General features: G+C 44.9%; 1 protein-coding gene across 10 annotated transcripts in view; it reads right to left on the bottom strand.

Moving 5' to 3' along the window:
• RUNX1 (RUNX family transcription factor 1) overlaps positions 1-23134 on the bottom strand; it is a 227600-nt gene that overhangs the window by 39574 nt on the left and 164892 nt on the right. For all 10 annotated transcript variants that reach the window (XM_017641983.3, XM_017641978.3, XM_017641980.3 and 7 more), the window contains one exon: positions 20519-20623. In XM_017641983.3, coding sequence (XP_017497472.1) covers positions 20519-20623 — 105 coding nt within the window. The remainder of the gene's footprint in view (positions 1-20518; positions 20624-23134) is intronic.

Raw genomic sequence — 23134 nt, 5'->3', positions numbered from 1 at the left:
CAGGCCCAGCACACATGCGAGAGGCCTCATACCGGCCGCGTATTTTAAGCACTGGACTTGTGGGCGATAGGCCATGGGGCAGGTCCCAGAACAACCCCTGTCATCCTTTTCCCTCAGAAGTATGAAAATGTCTTTTTCTAGAACAGTCTACTTCAGGCAATCATGGTATCATTCACTAACTCTAGATGGAACTTTCCTGGATTCCTCCTTCCTCTCATCTTTGTCACAGATTCTCAGCATCCTGATGGTCAGACTGAAAAATCTGAAATTTTCTTGTAAAGAAACAAATAATTCCAATTCAAAAGCTATTCAAAGCATAAAATGCCTACCATGACCTAACACCTGGTATGGGGAGCTAAGGAGAGAAGGAGGCAGGAAAAATGATTCTGGAGAGTTCTACTGCCTCAGAAAGAACGCCAGTTGCCAAAGTGATGGTTCAGAGGCTTCCAGCAGATTTTGTACCCATTTGAAAATTTCACATTCCTTGGGCACCCAGTGGCATTTTTGAAGAATGCTGTGTCAAGGACGGGGGGTGATCTAGAGGAATGATGTGTACGACATACTGTAAATACATGACATTCAGCGTTTTGGAGTCTCCAGCTGGCCTTTGAAGAAAGGCTGTCAGGTATCTGGCTCAGCCACCCAGTTTGGGGACCACATGCCACCAAGAAACCAAAGAGAAGTACGTCATCTCAGGTAAGCCACTACTGGGGCCAGGCGCAATATGAGATTATTATTATTTTTTATTAGTTCCCTTCCACTGCCCTCTGCTTAAAAAGAAAAAAAGTTTTAACTAGTGAGCAATTTCTGTACCAGCTGTCACCTGCCAGAAGTGTAGTCACTTACAGAGATTAACTGATGACTGTCTGCTTTAGCAGGAATGTTCGGGCATAACTCTCAGATAAAACAATTCTTCACTCTAAGCTATTTCCTAAGCCCTGAGAGTTGCAAGCCTGGGTTTTATGCAGGAGGAGAGGGGGAAGGGTTCATTCCAACACTCTCCCCATTTGCGATCTGGGAGTAAGTAAGGGCATTACTGCTTTTGCAGGGAATCTCGGGCCCCTTCCTCACAAGTGTGTTAGAGAGTTGTACCACCAAGGCACCAGGGGGAAATAAAAAGCATTATCATATTAAAGGTGTGGTTCAGATGCATTTATAAACTAGATCAAGGGAATACCTAATTCTTCGTTTCCGAAACCAGCAGATTTCATGTGCCAAAAAGTAATATTGTGTGAAATATAGAAGCTTCCAACATAAACTTTCAAGCTGGGGAAAATGAATGCTTTATGTCTCCAGTTTCCTGTATCTGTGTGCAATTAAAATGTCAATTTGCCCCTGACTTTTAAATATAGGAGTATGGAAAATGTCCACTATCAAATTCACTTTTCTTCTTTCTTTCATGAGTACTGGGCTTCAGAAGGCAACAGGGAATTTAACCCTGGATCAAACCTTCTGGTAGAATTATGATGCAACCCCAAACATATGCATGTTGGCAGGCTGGCGTTTCGAGCATGTTGGAAGTCAACTGTGATGTTTACATGGTGGCCCTTAAAATAGTGGCTATGTCAAGATTTCATACTAGGACAGCTTACTGAATCTTAAGCAGAATTGAGAAGATATTAAATTTTGTTTCTCTATTACCATTTTCATGATTCTGAAAAAAGTACTTGATTAGAATTTTATTATATAGGCAGAATCATAAAAAGCCAAAAGAAAATATATAATATAAAAAAAATGATACAATTATAAAATAAAATATAAAAATAAGTTAATCTCAGGTGTTAAATTTTACTTCTTCACTCCAAAGACATACATCCTGTAGTTTTCTGGGATGGCCGCTCATAAGATATCCCTAGATGTTATGATGTTTGTGATGGATGAGACCAGCTTTCAGTTTTCTGCTATAAAAACTAGACTGAGTAGGTATGTATCTCTCATCCATTCCTGAACTGCCTTTTTAAGAAACCACTGCTGATCTGTGACAAAGTATATGATTTTTCTATCAAAGAAAACACATAAGGCTAAATTGTCACCTTTTCTTGGAAAATTTTGGCTAGAGAGAATAATTTTCTGGCAGTCATCATGTTAGTACCTGTTTCTGATACAGGTTTAGTAGTTTTCTTGATTTTCAGCAGAAAAAATTGGGAAGGTGTACTCTCAAAATAATGCCATGATTAGCGGTTGAGAAAAAGATATGCAAAATGATAATACCAAGGAGATAGCTGTCTAGTGTGTGTATGTATACATCTACTCTATCTATCTATCTATCTATCTATCTATCTATCTATCTATCTATGTTGTGATTCTTCTAAAACCAAGCAAGCTGATACTAGCAACATGGATCTGGATATAAAAACATGGCGTTTCCCCCCCTTATTTGCTACTTCTTTATAACTATGTTATGACTTTATAACTACTTTACAACTACTTCTTAATTGCAGTCTAACCTCTAGGTTCCAGGGGCATTAGAATCATCAGGACTTTGAAGCAATTGCACTGAATATGAATGTGATTCTTCCTTGAATCGCAGGTGGAACAATAAATCTTTCTAACTGCAGATATAGTCATCTGCTGGCTAATTCAATGGTGGGCACTAATTCAATGGTTGATCCATATTATATATACTGTATATGTCATACACACAATATGCAATGCAAATAAAAATGATATATATGTTAGTATACTGGAATATGTATTATATATCCATGTTTATATATTATCCAATGTTATATAAACCTGAGTGGCCTGACTTTTCCCCCCAACTCCTTCCCATATTGTTATGCCAAGAGACTAGCACAAACAATACTTCAGAACTGGAGAAGGGCAGAGAAATCAGCCTTGTTTTTTTAACCCACGTGTGGGAAGTGAAGTTCAGAGAGGTTACGCCATTTACCCAATCTCACACAGCCAGTTAGATAAAGAGGGCAGGTCTGAAAGCCCATCTACTCCCTCTACCCCCCACCTCAGTCATGCTCAGTGCACCTAGAAAGACTGATGTCTGTGAACCCCTAGTGAACAGAGAGGAGAGGCCTACAGGGTTATAGATCTGTAGATCACGGAGTCAGTAGAGCACTTGAATGACTTGCACACTCTGCTTTTACAACCCTGTGTCTGTTCCCAGCTTGCTCAGAGACAGAGCTGTGTCTCACACCCTGAGCGGGCATGGGAAACACCAGACATTCTGGCTTGGTAGGTGTGGGGTATGGCTCGAGAATCTGGGTTCCTAGTAAGTTCCCTGTGCTGCTGCTGCTGGTCCAGGGGCCTTCTGGGAGCATGAGTGTGACAGGAGTACCTCCCAACAGTGCTCATGTTTTCAGTGTGCTTTTCATCTGCCCTGGACCGGACACTAAAACACCAAGTTTCCCGGACCTGTTTTTAGACTACACATCCATGAGCACTGAGTGGCTGCTTGCTTTGGTGATAGCTATTTGGTAGTCTTTTTCTTAATTTTTAAATTCTCTGATGTATAAACAGCAGCCTGAAAACAGAAAGCTTGCCCTGCAGACAGGAAGGTGTGTGACTGTTTCTCTCCCACCATCACTGAGGCGAGTCAGTCACTGTCACGATCAATTGATCTGTAGGGGGAACCCAGAATTCTCAAGTGGGAAGTAACTTCTGCCCTGCCAGCTAAGGAAGGACTTTGGGGAAGAGCAGGAAAGGGTTACATGGAGCCTATTGTTCCGCTCCAGAAATGCTGCAGTTGAGACCTCTGGGTGCCCCCAAGGATGGGGGTGTTCATGTGGACGCTATAATCCTTCTCTCCCCTAGAGAAAAGCATGGCACCAGGGGATGGGGCTGCCAGTCTGCATGTTAAGAACCTCCATTCTAAATGTGCTTTTCCACCCATCATCCGTGTGGACAAGAGCAAGTCTCTTCATCACCCAGCCTCCTTATCTGGAAGCCTGGAATTAAAGGACTAAGATGGATTACTCTGAGGGGCTCTAAAAGCATTCAGAGCAATTACATCTGCAGCAATTAGCTACTCAACTGGTTCTCGTTGGACAACTTTAAGCATGGGTGTTTTGAATAACTTCATATGATGTTAGGACTTCCAAAGTTTTCTCTTTTTTCAGGCAGATACCTGGCCTTTGGGAGCCAGTCCCAAGTCCAGCAGTCACGCTGGTCTTCAGAGCTCTACCTTGAGTCTGGGCTGCGATCCGGCCTCCTGACTGTTCTGTGTGCTTGTGCTCAGCAGCCTTGCACACACATCCTGAGAATTTGCTTTCCCTCCACCTCCTGCTGTGTCATCAGCAGCCTTTCAGACAAGTATTAGTAACCTCGGACAGCAGTTTTCATGGTCCTCTCTGCTCCCCCATCAGGCCTTCCCTGAGTCTGCCCTATTAACCCTACCACCTGGGACAACCCATTCTGTTTTTGCCCTTCTTCCTCGTCACCCAAAGGCCACATCCAGAGGGAGCAGGCTGCTAAACTCACTTTAACATCTGCAAGTAAGTTGTTGGGGGCTTCAGCTGGGAAGGAAGCCACTCTGTCAAAACTTAATCTGGGGTCTCATTTCTCTGCATCTCTTATTGGTTAGAAAATAATGATACTTTTTGGTTCCTGGCTCATCCCTTTGCATAAATGGCAAGAGGAACCCAGGCCTGAGGTTAATGCCCTTGACCCTACTCGTACAACTGATCCCTGCCCTTGCCCCATGTGCCCTGTACAGGCTTCTGTTCCCCTTGATCATGTTCCTCCTACTTCCTCCAAGCAGATAAATTACCCTGAGCCAGTGGGGTGGGGAAAAGTGCATTACATGCCACCCCTTCCTGGTAATGTGTTTCTACATACTTAGGGATCCTACAGACATGATACTTTGCCACAGGAGAATCACCAACAGGGACGGTGACGCCTTTGGCCGGGAAGAGCTTTGGTTCTCTTGTAGAGATGACCGAGCGACCATTGAGTCTGCCTGTGCAAGGAGCTTCCCTATCCTGGGGCTTCCCAAGCCCCCGTCTTACAGTGGCTCCTCACATGGCTTAAAGCGCACGTTTTGGAGGTCAGAGTGGCACTTTGCCGAGCTTGCTCTCTCAGGTAATGACTCCTTACTTGAAGCTAGCAGGCACACACTGTGAATCCCCCACTCTGCTCCAGCCACCCCGAAGACCTTGCTGTTGCTCCTGCATGCCTGCCTTAGGGCCTTGGCACTTCTGTTCCTCTGCACAGAACACTCTTTCACCAGCTACCTGTGGATAGGATTCCTCCTATTCTTCTGGTCTCTGCTTCTATTTCATCTTCTCCCTGGGGAAATTCCTCAACATCTCAGTTTAAGTTGCCAGCTCTCCTCAACCCTGCCAGTCCCCAGTCTTTTAGCTTAGGTGTTCTCCATAGCACTTATTAATATTACTTATTGTCTGTGCCTACTGGGCTGTGAGCTCCATGAGGGTGGGATTTTGTCTCTTTTCTCCATGGCTGCATCCCTAGTGCCTGTAAGAGCACCCGGGACATAACAGCCTTGCTAAACGTTGACGGAACGAATGCTCAGATCCTTCCTGACTATGCCATCTAACTGTCCTCCATTAGACTATCGGGAAGCAGAATTCACTTGGGGCAAAGGAAGTTTGAACTGAAGTTTTCAGCTGAGATGGAGCTATAGAGGGCTCAGGAGAAGTAGCTTTTGAGAAAAAATACAACTGAACATGGAAAGTTTCATGGAACACTATCTCATTAGAAGTTAAATAGTCTGCAGAGTTTGTATTCTCTCATTTTTCTTTCATCATACTGCAAGATAAAAGGCCCTTGGACTGAGCTGAACGTAGTGCCTTCATGTACGCAAAGAGCTGGTACAGCTTCCCTGTATATACACACATGCACACGTGTGCACACGCACATATGCAACACGCACACACTGTCCCACAGTCACCCTCAAGTCATGGGCTAACACATGCCTGACGGAGAGAAGCCTACGAGGAAAGGCACAGAAAGCGACAGTACAGTAGAGACGCTAAGCTAGCTGGGGCCAGAGCCAATCACGAACTACCCACATGGGCCTGCTCCTTCTTCCCTCCTCCCTGAGTCGTGCCCCTAAGATTCACGGGACAAAATCAGAACCAAAACTGAGTGCCCCGAAGTTCAAGGCTAATAGAAGAAGGCAGCCAAGCGTTAGGTGACTTGCAAGAGCTTTCTGAGACCTGGGACCTCTCTGAAGACAGAGTCGTCAAAATCTGTAGTCATTCGTCACCATTGGTTACCTCCCGTTTCTGTTGGGTGACTAAGGAGGTAATTGTAGCTTAGGGTGAGACCCGCCTAGTTTCTTTTCCTCTTGACCAGAGGTAGCCCTCTGTGGGGGCGGTGGAGGCAACCTCCATATCGGGGTGCAGACAGTGCACAAGTTCAAGAGTCTCCTCTACAGCCTGCCATTCCAAGTATTATAAACTGTCCTTCCACTGAGGGACTGTCTCCAGAAAACCCCCATTAGAGAGTCCTTAAAAAGTCACCTGAGAGTAGGAACTCCAATGACATGGATTCATTGATCTGAGTAGCTCCTATCCCCATGGACGGGCTGCGAATAGAAGGTGACTCCAGAAGGGTAAGCTTTGGTAGCGGGTTGGGGGTAAGGTTGAGAGGTGAGTATTGACTCTTGAAATGCTGCCTGGAGCTTTTGAATTGACTTCAGGGTTTGGGTGTCCAGTAGAGGGGGCCCTGGTGTGGGGCCTAGGGAAAAGGAGAAAGTGATCCCAGGGGTCCACATTGTGGACCTGGGCATTCCTGTTCCTCACACAGGCCTCCTACCCCCCCACAGGTCTCCACTCCCCTCCTGCCCTGGCCCAGGGGTGTTCTGGCAGGACCAGGTAAACTGAGGGCCCTTTCATGGTTGAGTGGTACCCCAGTGAATGCTGGGCGAATGAATGAATGAATGAGTGAATGAGCGAACAAACTCCTGGGTTAGGTCTATTCTGGGATGTGTGTCCCCAGCAACCTGTAGAATGAGCTCTCTCCGCTGTACTTTTGAGAAGCAGTAAGGAAACTCCCTCCCATTCCTAAAAGCCCTACCCGGGCCTGGGGGGTTTCCCAGCAGCTGGGGGGCTGCATCTGAGTCCCACCCCTTCGGAGGTGATAAATGCCAACTGAACGCAGGGCTGGCCACAGGCAAGCAAGAGACTGAGGGGCCAGTCAAAGCCCTCTAAGGGATGGCTGAGCAGGCCCTAGCTCACACAGAAGGCCACTCACAGGTCACAAGGCCAATAGTAATTTGTAGCTGCTTTTAACAGGATGTTAGCCCTGCCTCACACCATCCGAAGAAAAAGCCTTCCGGTTGCCTGAAGGATGATGGCCTCGCTGATCGCTGAGGCGGACTTTCATTGCCAACGTGCAGCTGAGGAGTATTTGTAGGGAAGGGGGTCCCCTGATCCCAGTTACCTGAATGGGCAGCTAAGTGGCTATTTGCCTGGGGCTCCCAAAGAGCCACAACATACGATGCAAACGCTGGCCTCGCTGCTTGCCAGGTGACATTGGGAAGCAAAGTTCTATTTATTTCAGGACACAGGTGCCCCCTGTTCACTCTGGTGACCATGTCTGAGCAGTTATGGAACCAAGGATGAGAAGGCTGCCCATACTTCACTAGCAAACTGGCAACGTTCTCCCATCCAAATCCTTTCCAGACTTGACAGGAACAGACCTTCCCCTTTTGCTGTCTTTACCTTGGGACTCTGCCTGTGGACGGCTGGCTTGGTGGGACCAGCTTCCGAGCTCCTCTCAGCTACCAATGCAATAGGAGAACAGCCTTTTCAACAAACGTTTTGAACTTTCTCTCCTTTTAACTCCGTCAACAGTCCCTCTTCTGTATGAATATGCTGGGGTGTGAAGCCTAATCTCAGCTCAGGGAGAGGGCCCCCATAAATGGCTGTGGATCCCACAGAGTCTCTTCCCAGCCTGAGGGGGCCCCCACCCCACCCCTCCCTGTCTCTTCCTCACCCTCAACTTTTTTTTTTTTAACCACTTCTGCTTCCTTCATTTGCTTTGCAGCTGCAGCACAGAGATATAGTAAAGCTACTGTATAGGATTTTGAAAGCAGGGCCTCTGAAAGCTTCCCAACCTCCATACAAGCTGCTCATTCTCTGGTTTGTTTTCTTTGGCTTCAGGTTAGTAACACAGAATGAGTCAAACAGTATTAACTTTCAACAGGGAAGTGGTGTGGTCAACCAAAGCTGTTTGCGGCTAGATTGTGAAGATAGGTAGGGCAGGTAATGAAGAACAGCCCATAATACTGTGAGGAGGCAAAGGAGGAAGGCAGCCTCACTCAGAAACATCCAACAATTAAGTCAACAGGACTCAAATCATCTTTTTGAATTGGCTGAGGAATTAATGCTGAGGTCAGGAAGCTGGCCGTGTTGGGACTCTGGCCTGCACAACTGAGCACTTTGTGGGTATGGGATAACTTTAAAAAAAAAAAAAAAACGATGTCAAAGCCATGGGAAATCTAGTTAGGATGATTTCCCCTACTTATGGCCTGTCACTCTGGAGTGGACCTGTATTCATTTCTTTGCCCAGCCTGGTGAGTGCTTAGATGCACCTCCCCTCTCCTCCTCCGTGTAAGCTTCCCCCGTGTTCTCAGGTCTGGGTCTCCGTCTCCCCAGGTTGGCTGGCTGGCTGCAGAGCCCTGGGCTCTCCTTCTCCGGGTTATATGAGGTTCCAGGCTGCTGAGCGTCACAGAGCCCAGCTGGGACAGACTCCGACTTCCAGGCCACAGGCTTTTCCACTAGGCAGCCCCTCCCTTGCCCAGGGCTCAGGATTCCTTTTACAGTTTAACAGCAGCTTCAGAGAAAAGCCCAGCCCTGAAGACTCAGATTTCAGCAGTTTCCAGTTCTTTCTCCCTGCACTCGGCTACCTATTTATTTTGAGACTGGCTGAATCACCCAAGGAAGAGAACGAGTTTCTCCAACCTGCTCCTGGCAAGTGAACAGGACGGCAAGCCGGCCTCCGGAGCCTTGCAAGATTCTCACCTCCGAACAGCTGCAGTTCTGACTCGCCCTGGGAAACTGACACGGTGGCTCCCAGTGTAACATTTCACCTCCCTGAAATCTAATCCAGAAATCTCAGGCAAGCAGCATATATAAAAAGCCACCGGCAAAAAGAATGGAGTAAGGACTCAACAAGTTGCACTATGACCTTACATTGCTTCTCAACTCTTCCTAAGCCTTTCACTGAAAGGAAATGGAATAAGAAGAGTTGTAAAGGGAAAACTGGATTTGGATTTGGAAAAGAAATATATATTAAGAGAAAACTCAGCTCTCTTAACTGTCAAGGTTGCTTCTTCTTGTTTCTAACATTTTTAAAGGTTGCATAGTAGTAGGCCAAGAACATACTAAGATAGTCTAATGGTAAAAGGTAAAATGCCCAACAGTATGAATTTACTGTTAGTAGGGGCTGATTTAAAGGTCTCTTTTTTTTCTCTACAATTTTCTTCTCATCAGTCCTGGAAGACATGATAAGATGAATTTGAAATCTACCTTCAAGAAACCAATAATTATTTTATTTAAGATCCCCAAGATTTTTGTATAATACACTCAAAATAATACATTTTCTGTTGTTTTTCTATTCTCAAATTACATACCTATTGTATTTCTATTATTTAATTGATAAACTATTTACAAAGCATCTTAATACATATTATCTCAGTTCATCCGCAACAACCCTATGCTGTAGACAGAGCTCATACTATTCCCATTTTATAGATGACCCAGTGGAACCCTCTAGATGCTAAGAGTCTTGGCAGGTCATGCAGCATGAACACTAATGCTCAGTGAAGAATCATCTATATTTTGATAAGATCTGTGAAGACTACCTCTCTTCAAGGGAGCAGGACAACATGGTTCACATGGGTTTGCTTTAGTGAGGAGTGAGTTGCTGAAGTTGGTTCAGTGATTCAGTATTTGGAGTTAATAATAGGTGGGAAGAAAAAGAACAAAAAGCCCTTACTTTATTGTATTCTGAGGGCCCAGTTTTCCAGGATTAGAAAAAGAAATTACTCTGGCCCCCACTTGGGCAGAATTCCACTAATTTCCCTGGTAAGTGCTGTGGGATGAGGGGAAGGGATCTTCCTGTATCAAGGCTTGTGCTTTAATAACAGCTAATATGTAAGGAGAAACTCTGTGCCACCATCACATGTGTTACTTTATTCAATCGGAATGAGAATCCCCCAAGACAGGGTTACCATCTTCCTGTCTTTGCACTTGGGGAGGCTGAACTTGGGGAGGCTAATCTGATCACAGAGGAGAGGCAGGTGAGTCAGGCGACCACCACTTCAACCTGCCTGGAAGGCTCTCTGCTGTAATCCTCACAGCCTCACATCCCCCAGCAAGGTGGGTGTCACTAAGCCCCTTCTACAGATGGCCTCAGCTCCTAAGTGGCAGGGAGCAGACCTGAGGCCAGGTCTGTCCAACTCCAAACTCCTCTGGCTCCCCAGGCTCAAAGCACTCTGCTTCACTTCTGAGCCCTAGGGCTATGCCCTGTTAGCAACGTTGTAGACAAACAAGAAGACATGGCTATGCATGTGTCTACTTAGCTCCTTAAAATGAGTGAATTAGAAATATCATAAAAACAAACTTAAGGAATCAAAGTTAAGGAAAAGTAAAGGGAGCCCAGGTACCAATCCAAAAAGGGCCATAAATATATATAGTTTGAACTTAAGAACTAATTTGAAATATTTATTTTTTATCTCAACTGACCAGAAGACTGACTTCTAAGCCATGGTGAGCAAAAACAGAAAACAAAACCAAACAAATGGAATCCTAAGTGTTTGACACTTGGTATAGGAAAGTACACTGAAAGATTTCAGTAACAGTCTGGGTTTTAGTCAATACTTGCTTTAATGGAACCTGAGTATATGTAAATCATGGGAATACCAAACTAATGTATTGCCATTAACTTATGTTATAGGGGTCTAGGGAGCTGGCAGATTAATTCAATTGTGTTCCTTTAAAAAAGGGAAAAAGAAAAGAACTTTGCTTTACGTATTTAATTTTTTTTACCTTGATTTTCATCTATAAATGTGAAATATTTGGCTATTGCCTATAGAGAATTTTCCTCATGTTACTTCATGACTTGCACATACAGCTTGATTTAAATTCACCATATATAAGTCACACAATGAAAAAGGCATCACACATCCCACCGAAGTGTCTTGGGTGTGTCTGACAATACAGCTGTAATGCCCAGAAATAGGTTATAACTAATCTACCCCTTCCTTATTGTCAGCTCTTCATAGACAAAAAGCAAGCCTTTAAAACAAATTGTTTATGAAGGAAAAGAACACAGAAAGAATAGGAGAACAAAAATTCCAAGTCAGCACAAATGAACTTAAGCACCTACCTAGTGAGAAGGGACAGCTTTTATTTCATTATTTAAGCTGAAATCTGGATTTTTTTTGTTTTTGGTGATGGTGGGATGGAGGTGGGTGGAGTTCTATGAAATCCACTGGATGCAATTCTTAGATACAGAGCTGAGAGGAAAAAAAAAACCCCAAGCTTTGGGAAAACTGAAGGAGAGGTTTTTTTTGTTTTTTTTTCAAAATGAAAAATGTCAAGTGGCTGGTGCGTGAAAAAAATTCCAATTCAGCCCCAAAGCCAAGGAGTCTTCATATTATAACGCACTGTTGGCCCTGCCAAATGCAATCCATCTGTGAACGCGGGAGTTGCATGCAGTTGGGGGCCACCTGCTCCCGCAGCACCCACCGTTGCGGACACGGCAGCTTAAGCACATCCCGGTGCAGCCAGATGGCACACGGAGATACCAACGGGGCCGCTCCCCAGCCACCCCAAGTCGGGGTGCTCCCTCAGGCCACAAGGTATGCGGGTAGCAAATGGGGCCTGCACATGCACAGAGGGTCTCTGATGCTGCACGGCGAGAGCACCACGTCCTCGGAACGCTCCACTAGCTGTCTTTGCGGGGAAATAAAGTAATGCCCTACCAAACAGATGAAAAAAAACATTCAAAACAAATCTAGAGAGACATTAGTTTAGGGAACTCAGAGGGTGCCTGAGTGTTTCCTATGCCTGCCAAGTTTGGCTGTGGCTAGCAGGTGCAGGCACCTGGGGAGGTGAGCCGCATGTGTCTCGTGCAAGAATTCGGATCCTGAAAGAGTCTGGCACGTTTCCCATCAGTGTCTCCTACAGTTGCACCATGCTGATATTGGAGAGGAACCACATGTTAGATCTGAAGTAGCAACTTTCAATGTTACTTAGACAGGAGTTTTCCCCCTGGCATTTTCACAAAGTTCAACATTTGGGGGCAAGGTCATTTTACCCATGAGGGATTAGGAACATTGCCCAGAGTGTCTCAAAGGTTCATAAACATTCCTGAAGAGAAATTTTCCTGGGTCTAAATACAAAAGGAAAACTGATTTAAAAAATCAAAAATTTATAAATTTTTGACTAAATGTCTAAAAAATTGCAATATCATGGCAACTTCATGAATTTTTAAACTTAGGATTTACAAATCTTTTTTTGTTTAGAGTTTTCTTATAGCTCAAGGATTCCAAGGCTAACTGTAAATAACTGCTCCATCTTCTGAACAGTGTGTGCCAGGCATGGTTCTAAACTCTGGAAGGCATGGCTCTCAGCCTCCCAGGCCCTTGAGGTTAGTATAGCTGCTGACTGTCCTTGTTTTATGGAGGCTCAGCCAGGTTGCCCGCCTGCTGTCCCCAGGTATGGTCACTCACACACTTAGCAACTGCCAAATTCGAACTGTAATCATATCTTGACAGCAGCAAAAATTAGGGCTACAGGAAATTAATAGGCTGCAAAAAGGCCGTAGGATGCAAAGAGGCATTCTAGGCCCCTTTTGGTTGTTTGCTGATCTCCGCGACATGTAGGAAAAGAGACCAACAGTCCAATAGCTGTGTCCACACAAGTCATGGCATACCGATATCCTTCTGAAATGGCAGAGGCCCAATAAATATAGTCTATCTGCCACCTGACAAGGGGTATCGGCCCTTTTACTATTGTCCCGTGTTGCTGTGGGACTCAGTGTAAGTTCTTCTTAGAGCGCACAAGGCACTCCTCCCTGGCTCTGCTGACTTCTTCAAAGGTCAGTCAGTGGCAAGCCCCACCAACGGGCTACAGCCCACATTGTATTTTGCCCTGCGTACAACAAACGTTGATGTAACCACTGGGCCACATCAGAGGCAGGCTCCTTCTAGCCAGTGCACCTGGGCCAATGTGTCTGCTTCATCGTTCCCTGGGGATGCCAAAGGCAAATGGCCAGTCACATGATGCATGATAACAGTTTTAGTCTGACCAGAAGCTCATAGGTCTAGCCACAACTCTTGCCCCCAAAGAGGCCAGTGATTAATGAGTTATAATATCCAGATGATTTCAAAAGTAAATGGTGAAAGCCCTTTCGAAATGCTACCTAACATATGACCTGGGTGTATGTGGATACGTCTGATGTGACAGGGCGGCATCGCCCAGGGAAGGAGGCTGGTGGGGTTTGGTCTCTAAGGGGCTGTTTGTGCAGAACCCATGGCTCTGTTTTTCTGACAATATTTTGTTACCCCTTCTGAGTGGGAACTAATTTAGAGATTATCTCATCCCACTGCCTGCTTAGAAGAGGAAAGCGAGGACCAAAGTACTTAAGATAATTGCCCCAGTTCACACCCACTGGCCTGGTGGCGCCGGTGGGAAACCCAGGTCCCCCAGGTCAGGATGCAGAGACCTTTCTACATGTTTTAAGATTAAGAAACACAAGCCTAAATGCCGACAGGTTTTTTTTTTTCTCTCTTAGCACTTCATATACTAAACTCTCACAAGGACTGTATGTATTAGCTTAGATCATGACCTCACTGGTGTGGCGTTCAAGAGAGTGATAAGGGGTTGCAACAGTCCAATGGAAAGAGAAATCCAAGGTAATGGTTTAAGGTTCATGCATGTTTCTTCTCTCCCCCACCCCCATGCCTCTACATTAGACTGAGAAGGTACTTGGGATTATTTCTTTGGGTTGTCACTGGTATCCGGAAGGACCTTTTTTCTTACTTTTCTGCAGCAAGACAAATGCCATCTAAAAATCCTAGTGACTGCTGTATAAGACAGGGCTAATTACCAAGAGGTCACAGGCCTGGCGAACTGAAAAGGTGGTTCATCACTACTTCAGGGGCACAAGCAGGCTCCCTCCAGGGCCCTCTCACATCTGCATTCACCCAAGGGACCCTTCCAGAAGTCAGTCCAAATTAAATCTGCTGAAACCTCAAGGGTCAGGGAAATCTTTATGTATGTACGATTCTTCTTGGTTTAGTTTATACTACTAAGAATAATAAACAGAAAGGGATTCTAATACTCACTGGAAACATTTAGTCAGGATTATTATTAATGCTTTAAAACCTGGCTTTTGCCACATCTTCAGGTACTTGGGATGCTTAGCACAGTGGGAACAAAATGTCCATCCTAGTGCTGAAATGCCTTTCAAAGTAGGTGGCGATATAAGTAAGTAGAACATTTTCTCCTCTTTGACCCTCTGTCTGTCTCCTACTTTACATTTCAGTGGGACGGAAGAATTATTTCCTCTTTCTTTTGTGGCTCGAGATCTGGAAAGAACTGAAGTTCAAGTGCAGTATGTGAAGAACCTGAGGGAAGCAGAAGGATTAAGTAGATCACTGTTCATTAGCTGGAAGATGAGCTTAAAGCAATCCCCAGCGAACTAAGTGGCTGTGGACTGACAATTAAATCCTAAGGTCACAGGTCTATAAAACTGCTTGGCATTCCACTAACCAGTCAGCAGCAAAGAACGACAGATTTTTATCCTCCCAGTGAGCTACCTGCCTTGTGCAAAGAACTCTAGAAAACACTTTGCCAAAGGGGGCACTGGACTTGGACTGTGCACTTGGTGGTCATTTTTGTCACATTTTTATCTTCCCTGCGTGGAGGGGGAGGCTGACTTCATGCACCATCCCTGCTCCAGCCTCCGCACCCCTCCTCCCCACCAAATGATACCAGGCCCCCAAGCAGACCCTGGGGACAGACACAGGTGACAGCATGACCCCTGCCCCCACGGTGTAGTTCACTGCAGCCCTGATTTAGGGAAAAGGCTCATTCCCTTCCTGTCTGTACAAAACTGATAGCTGCCAAGGCTGTGAGGCTCTGCTTTCTCAAAGAAAACTGTGTTTGAACCAGAATTGCACTGATAAACTCTCCTAATAAAAAATTTCTGACACAGAAATTTCAATACAATGCAACCCAAAAAGCAGTTGTTACAGCTCCTAATACAGACATTGGCGCCTGTGGATTGCAGTGTCTGGGCTGCCTGCTCTGTTTCAATTCTGGCTTATTAACCATGTGACCTTGGGCAAGGGACCTAATCCCTCTTTGCTTCAACTTCCTTACCTGTTCTTGTAAAGACTGTTTCAATGAATACAGGTAGAGCACTTGATCAGTGTTGGGCAGTCAGCACAAAGTGTTAGCTGTTATTATTACTAGGTGCCTTTATTAATTAAGAGAAAATAACGTATTTAAAAAAGAACTGTATGGTAGTCAATCACAAGAATAGCCCATAAGCATTTCTGCTCATCCTACACTTTAATGGATAAGCTCGATTTCAAATATTTTTAGGTTCATTATTTCCATAAGTTTACAGCTACATTTCATCCATTCTTTCTTTTCACTTGAAGTGTACTTGCCATATGTAAAGATCCTGTTTCTTCTCTCTATATATATAGGTTTGCTATTTACGTTCAAAATCATGGAAGAAAATAATATTCACATGACATAATCTCAACAAAGTCCGTAACCAAGCAATTGAATGATAGGGAGTAAGGCCCCTCAATCGACTATTTTAAGTATAACTCCCTCCAGGAAAAAGGTTAGTTGGTAAGAAGGCTAGTGCCCCAGAAAATAACATATTCTAAAGTTTTTAAGGAACAGCTCTGCCTAGCTGTTAATGTGAATCTGAAGCACCACACAGTTACTGCAAAAGATTCCTTTAACCTGAAGTCACAAGTTGTCCTAGAAATGGCCAATATTTGTTTTATTAATCTTTCAATTTTTAATGAGGCTTCTCAGTGTTCCAGATATAACATATACCTGGGCAGACAGGTGATGGCTATGACATCAGAATGACTGTCCAATCTGCACCACTGGGATCGCCATGCCCACCCCCACCCCCACCGGGACAGTTTCGGTCCCAACTGCTCACTCTCCTCAGTTTCTCCTTAGCAAGCTATCTTACCCCATGGCACTGAGCTAATTCACACATTCAAATTATTTAGTGAAATATCTGCAGAGAATATGCTTTGGTATCTCAACATTATCATATTACAGACACATGGACTAAATTATGGACACATGGCTGACAGCTACAGGTTTTCATTACATCTTCTGAAATGTAAAAAAGTACACAAAAACAACTCTCAAATATCCTTTTCTTGAAACCTTCTTTCACTCCACCTTTCATTCTTAATGAGAAGCCTATCTTTCAGTAATGTTAACAAGCTCCTAAGTGTTCTCCCTACAAACTGAAAACAGACTGCCCCCCGGCACCCTGCCATCGCAGCTTGCAGGAACGGATTCCAGCACAGGATACTTTCTGATGGCGCCCTTTCTCCACAATCAATTTAATTTTCAACAATAATTTTTCCATTGATCTTGAGATGTAAAACAAACAAACAAACATGGAATGTAGGGACACATTTTGACTCATTAAGTGACACATCTATTACTGTGAAAGAGCAAGTGACTGAAATAAAAAACACTTCCAGTTCTCTTTGGAATATAGTTTTGCTACAATATCACCAGGAAGGTGATATCCCATTGGCCTGGGCAACAGACAGCTGAGGCATGTTCTCTGATCCTTAGTTGTTTCCTTAATTACACGAGAGGCAGGTTGAATGAGCTAAGCTTTCCTTCTGGATGTTTGCATGAAAGCTGCCACCTAAGAAGTCTCCGTGCCTGTGACGAGGCGCTACCACCTACCCTTGCTAGACAATCTCAGGTTGGGCTGGATGTGAGCAGTCACAGAAGGCAACTCCTCACTTCAAACCTGAGGATACTGAGGCCAGGGTCACAGAGTTGGGAAGAGATGATGGCCAGACAGTGCGGGACGGACAGGGAGGTGAGTGGACGGACAGACAGGGGCACACAGCTGGGAGTCGGGAGCTCCTCATTGTATTTCTGGCTTCACCAGTCTACCACCAACCAGTTCCTTTCAACTTGGGAAAACCATCTCATTTCTCTGGGGCTCCTTTCCCTTTCCTATGAGGCAGTAAGGCCTGAAAGGCTCTCTCTTCCAGCTCTCGTAATCTCTAATTTCATGAAACAATTGAACTTTTTAAACTATTCAACTTGGCAATGCCAGGTCCATTTTGCCAGGATTGTGCAGAATTCACAGCACCATAATGGTAGAAGGGACTTGAGAGGCCTCATTAATTCATAGATTTGACACTGTCCTGATTTACATGCAATGACCTCTCTTAACATTACTTTAGAAAGTGGCTGTGAATTAGTCACAATAGCCAAAACACAGAAACACCCTAAGTGTCCATCGTAAGTGTTAATTGATAAGTCAATGGATAAAGAAATTGTGGTATATGTATATATACACAATGGAATATTATTCAGCTTTCATATGTAAGGAAATCCTGGAGTTTACAACAATATGGATAAACCTTGAGGGCACTGTGCTAAATAAAAAGAAGTCAGACAGAGAAAGACAGATTCTGTATAATCCCACTTACACATGGCATCTAAAATTTGAACCCATAGGAATGGAGACTAGATAGGTAGTTGCCAGAGCCAGGGGTGGGGGAGTGGAGAGGGAGAGTAGACGTGGGTCAAAGGGTACAAGCTTCCAGGTAGGAGATGACTAAGTGCTGGGGGTGTGATGTACAGCACGGTGACTACAGTTAACAATACTGTTGTGTATTTGAAAGTTGCTAAGAGGGCAGATCTTAAAAGTTCTCAGCACACACGCATACACACATGCATTGCAACTATCTGGGGATGGATGTGTTAACTAATCTTATTGTGGTAATCATTTCACAACAGAGACACATATCAAATCATGTTGTAAACCTTAAACTTAAATAATGTATGTCAATTATCTTTCAGTAAAGCTGAAAAAAAATTCTGTTAACTTTTTCTTGAAAAAAAAAAAAAGAAACTGGCTGTGAGCAGAGCTTCATCAAAAAGTAGTTCTCACCTTGAATCTAGATGTTCAAATAATAAAAACACTGCATACTAAAATTAGCTGTGGTGTCCCAGCCTTACTACACAGGGTGAACAGAAAAGTCAGGATTACTCAAGTCACCCTGGAAGTCTGTGTGCATCTGGCTGTTTTTCTAGAAGTCCCTTGTGAAATGCGACTATCTACCTGGGGCTGTCACACCTCTTTACAGTGTGTTGACTACCTCTCATTTAATTTCTCCTAAGATCCCAAATTCCATTTGGCAGGAAAGATTCCCATAAAAATACATGTCTCTTTGGAGCCAATCCCCACTGTCTGTTCAAAGAGCCCTTCTCAATAATAACTGTTTTCATAAGTGATAAAATGGCAGGAAGAGTAAACTGTATATACAGGCAGGCCATTACAGTAACATATGTTCCCCGACTGCCGATTCTTACAAAAGTCAAAGTGGCCACCGTTTGCTTTCTGAAGCTCAACCACCTCCTTGGTTCTTTGATTACTGCAGAACATACTGGCAGTGGGACAAAAACTGCCCTTTTTTAGGCACGAGAGAGTAACAGAAGGAGAGGTATATCAAGGGGTCACTGGCTTAGCTTCTTCCTTCAGGCAGGTCGGCATTTGAACTGTCTGAGAGATGGCTGTTGCTTCTGTTTTTAAAGATAAGAGATTTTACAGCCACTTGAGTGAATCTTTCTCGAAGTTTACCCTCAAAGGCAATTTTTTTACACCTCACAACTGCTTGGCCCTCCACCCTATGCCTTGCTGTAGTTTAAGCCTGCTTCCTCTCTGGTCCTCTGTGGGGCACCAAGACACCTGCTTGGTGCTTCCATTATGTTTCCTGTAGGGTCACTATTAGTCTTTAGCTTGCCATTCCCCCTGTGGATACCTAAGAAGCTGGGTTTGGTTGTAACTGTGTGGTCCTGTGCTGTGGCCTGCTTTCACACATACATTAGAATCAGCTACCAAGTCCCAGACTTTCCCGAGAATAGGTGTGGCCAGAAAGTCTCCAAGGGCTTAAAGATAAAAATCTGAGATGGGGGAAAATGGGGTCAGAAATAAAGGGAGTCACAAAGCAAGGAAAGGCGGCAGGGGCACCATGAATGGAATACTATGTCCTGCGGGGCATGGTAGCGCTCTGTGGGGCTTTGCCCCCTCTGGATCATGGAGAAAGTGGAGGTGACTCCTGGGATGGCTCTACATGTGACTGAGATGCTACGAGGCTGTGGCCAGGATGGCCACGAGCTATAGGGATCACAGGATGACCTTAAAGCCCCCATGGGTAGGGCTGAGAAGGTCCTCTGGGGGGACTGGCCCCCATGCCCAGGGGAGGGACTCTCTGACGACCTCAGACAGGAGTTCACTCTCTCTGCCAGGCTCATTCAATCTTACAATGAAGCTCGCATTCTTATCCTGATTTTGCTGATGAGGAAATTGAGGATCAGAGAGGTTCTGTAGCTTACTGAAGGCTTATGTGCCTGAACTCTACTTTTTCCCCCCAAAACCCAACTTCTAAACCACTCCTGACCTTTCTGCATGTCAACTTCTGGGCATATTAAGAAGCCCTGGTTTTGAATTTCTTCCCTATCCCTGAGGAGGGAGAATATTAATTTTTCATGGGAGACTAGATAAGGTGTGGAGGCGTGCAGATGTTCAGTGGGGGCTCCAGTCAGCTGCACAGGTCTGGGCTGAAACCTGACCTCCATCCCAGGGAAGGGTGTGGTTCTGGAAAAGAGCGTTACTCTTGTGTTTACTCAAAGATAGTCATTAAGTCACTGCAAAGACATCTTTCTCCAGACTAAACAACCCCACTCTTTTTTTTAAAAGGCTTTCCTCACAGGAGGTGTTTTTTTGGTACCATATTTCTATATTTACTGGTTTTCCCCAGCCAACTATTCTACTCTCCCATTCTCTATTTTAATCAGACCTGTAATAAGATTTTGATCTATGCCACAGAAAGAAAAGGGTCATTTTCATAGTTTTCATCTCCAGCCTTCACAAATGAATAAAAGGCCAGCATGGATGGTAATCAGTCCTTTGTGGTCCACTCTGGCTTTTTTCTGCTGCCTCTGTGCCTGGCCAGTCTTCCAGACACTGTTTCTGATCCTGTTGAATTTCACCATGTGTTTAAGGAACTAGTCCTTAGTCTCATGCAGCCCCAGACTGTTTCTAACAAGCGCTTAAATCAGCATGATTTCCTTCTGCCCTTGAGAGGATGCATCAAAAAGATCCCAGTGTTCAGAGACAATCTTTGAGAAGTCAGGGTGTCAACAATGACATTCTTTCTCCCCACAGGGGTATGACATCCCTCTCTGGCCGGGGTTTTAGCCCCATTTGAGCAATGCCGGTCAAACCCAAGGATTCAGAGCATACCAGCCCAGAGGATGTGCCAGCCCCGAGGGGGCCCACTTACTTCGAGGTTCTCGGGGTCCATCCACTGTGATTTTGATGGCTCTGTGATAAGTGGCAACTTGTGGTGGGTTTGTGAAGACGGTGATCGTCAGAGTGAAGCTTTTCCCTGTGGGAACACAAAAGAGAGTACAGAAGGTGATGCAATGGCCTGAACATACCTGCTGGATGACTGGCCACTAACTCAGACTTCCCAGCCCTCAGACTGGAAAGCAGGCAGCACCGTAGCATGACTTACTGGTTCTGCCAACATCCCTTGAGTTTGGCTGTGCTTAAATTCTGGAATGCACACCTGGAGTATTTGTCTAGATCTAACACTGCACATGGTTACATGGCTTTTGTTGGGCTGTCAATAAACACCACAGGATCAAGAGAGACTCAGAATGGTGTTCTTTAGCTGAGACCCCAGGGAACACAGCATCAAATTGGCAGCTATCCACCTCCCCCAACACGCTCCTCGAGGAGTAAGAGAAACCATATCTATCTTTCCCCTCTAGTGGTGTTGGTAGCTCCAAGGACTAGGAACATAGAATTCCTAAGTTTGAGGATAGACTAAATTAAAATTATTCTCTCTGTATTTCAAAAATAGGAATTTGCTGGTTGACTTGAAATATTATTTTTAAATGGTAGATCTTATTACATTAGAGGCACACATGGGATTGGTCAGACAAACTGTGTGGTTAATAAATGGACTTAAGGATATGTAACCAATAGACCGAAATTCAATAAGTACTATAAACCTATGTACGGACGTGGACTTTCATCTAACCATTTTACATACACTTATGAAATGTGACCCTGTCTTCATTACATGTCTAATGCAGTGCTTTTAATAACCTTAAAAATTATTTAAAAATAGATTTATAATTAGCAATACAATTACCAATATATAAGTACATAAACAATACAGTATATATTAATAATTAATATTAATGATGTAATTATTAATACATAGGTATATTAATAATGTAAAGCATTTCTTCTTGGCTAGATGGTTCAGAGAATTTGACTCCAGGTATGAATCTGGCATGGCCCTTGACCACTCTGTGCTTCAGGGCCCTGAACCTGGAGGATGGGCTCATATAACTTCCTTCCTTACAGAATGTCATGGTAGATAAAATAAGTTAATGTCAGTAAAACCATTAAAACAGTATCCGGCGCATGGTATTTGAAGGGTGTGTGCTGTGTTCACTTTTACTATTTCTCTTCTCTGTTTCTCACAGCTCCACAAGAAGATCCTAAGGTCTGACTAAGCCTGATGTTCAGACCTCCTGCCTCAATACAGTCGTTCTCCACTCAACAGTTTCTCCTCTTAGTTGTGTAGCATGAGAAGAAAACAAGAAAAGTAAAACGTGCCCACCCATTTTTCTCTTTGCTCCCAAAACCATTTTCAAAATCAAATTGTCTTCCTCTCCAAAGTTAGAAAGAATATTTTCAACTGTCATGCATGTATTAATACAAAGGAAAGCTATGGAAAAATGCTCAATGAAAATATAATCTTTGGCCACAGCACACCAATGATTCCTTAATCATGAAAAACTCCCTCCAAACAATCCCCAGGGATCTATACCCTGTCTGGATGAGTCTATGATAAGAACAATTACAAGTGATGATCAGATGATGAAATCTGCCTTGCCAGGTGTGGCTTTATAACCAAAGTCATGGCTGGCCTGTTTAACAGGCGAGGTGAGGATGCCATTGGGTGGAGTGCACCAGGGGGCCAGAGCACTGGAGGGGCCCACGGGGCCCTGCCCCTCATTCACCTTCCCCACTAACCAGTCCTCTTCCCTGGAACCCGGCGAAGATTCCTTTCGGGCTTTAGGGATTCACCATCTTTTGGACACCCTGCAGATGTTACCAGACACACCCTGAATTGTTTTCTACCCTGGCATCTAGCCAAAGTAGAGGAATGGGCAGAAGGGGCTGCAGGCCAGGCCCAGTGCGGGTGTCTAGCAATGTAGCCAGGCACCCGGGTCCACTGCCCATCTAAGAACTGGGCAAAGGAGCAAGGTGGCCACAGCCCCAGGAACAGCCCCGTGCGGGTGGTCCTCTGAGCGTTCAGCCAAGCTGCCCCTCCTCTGGCAGGGACCTACAGGGGGTATTACCAGCATCATCAGGACTGAACCTACAGCCAGCTTCACTCCTCAGACCCCGCCTATAGGCTATTTCTCTCTCTCACCTCTCCCCGCCAGGCTCCCCCAAGCAAGCTCTACCCACAAGCTGCCAAGCTTCTGCTTTGGGGTCTTTCTCCCTCTAGCCGCTTTGCCAGCCCCCGAGGCCTCCTTGCTCCCCCTGCTGCCTCAGTCTCTGGCTTCAGAGTCAGGCGCCAGGTGCCCATCCTTCAGGTAGCCTTCTTGGATGACTGCAGTTGGCTCTGTGGCTGCTTCTGCGCCTTTGATCCATCAGGATGTTGCATTGAGTGGGGTTTGCGGCTGTAAAGGCCTAAGGGCTGGGATCATGTTCTGTTCCCACCAACTATCCCTCAGGAGGTAGGAAAGGAGAGCAGTGGGTAAGGGGTAGCTTCAGGGTACAGGGGGCACTGAAATGAAAAAACAAAACAGTACCTTGAAGACACAAGCAATGAATACCAATGTTTGCCCAGTGACAGAGCAGGTCTGTG

Source organism: Manis javanica, chromosome 3, assembly GCF_040802235.1.
Source record: "Manis javanica isolate MJ-LG chromosome 3, MJ_LKY, whole genome shotgun sequence".
Classification (NCBI taxonomy): Eukaryota; Metazoa; Chordata; class Mammalia; order Pholidota; family Manidae; genus Manis; species Manis javanica.
The sequence above is the reverse complement of the archived record's forward strand: the minus strand, read 5'-3'. Positions and strand labels throughout refer to the sequence as shown.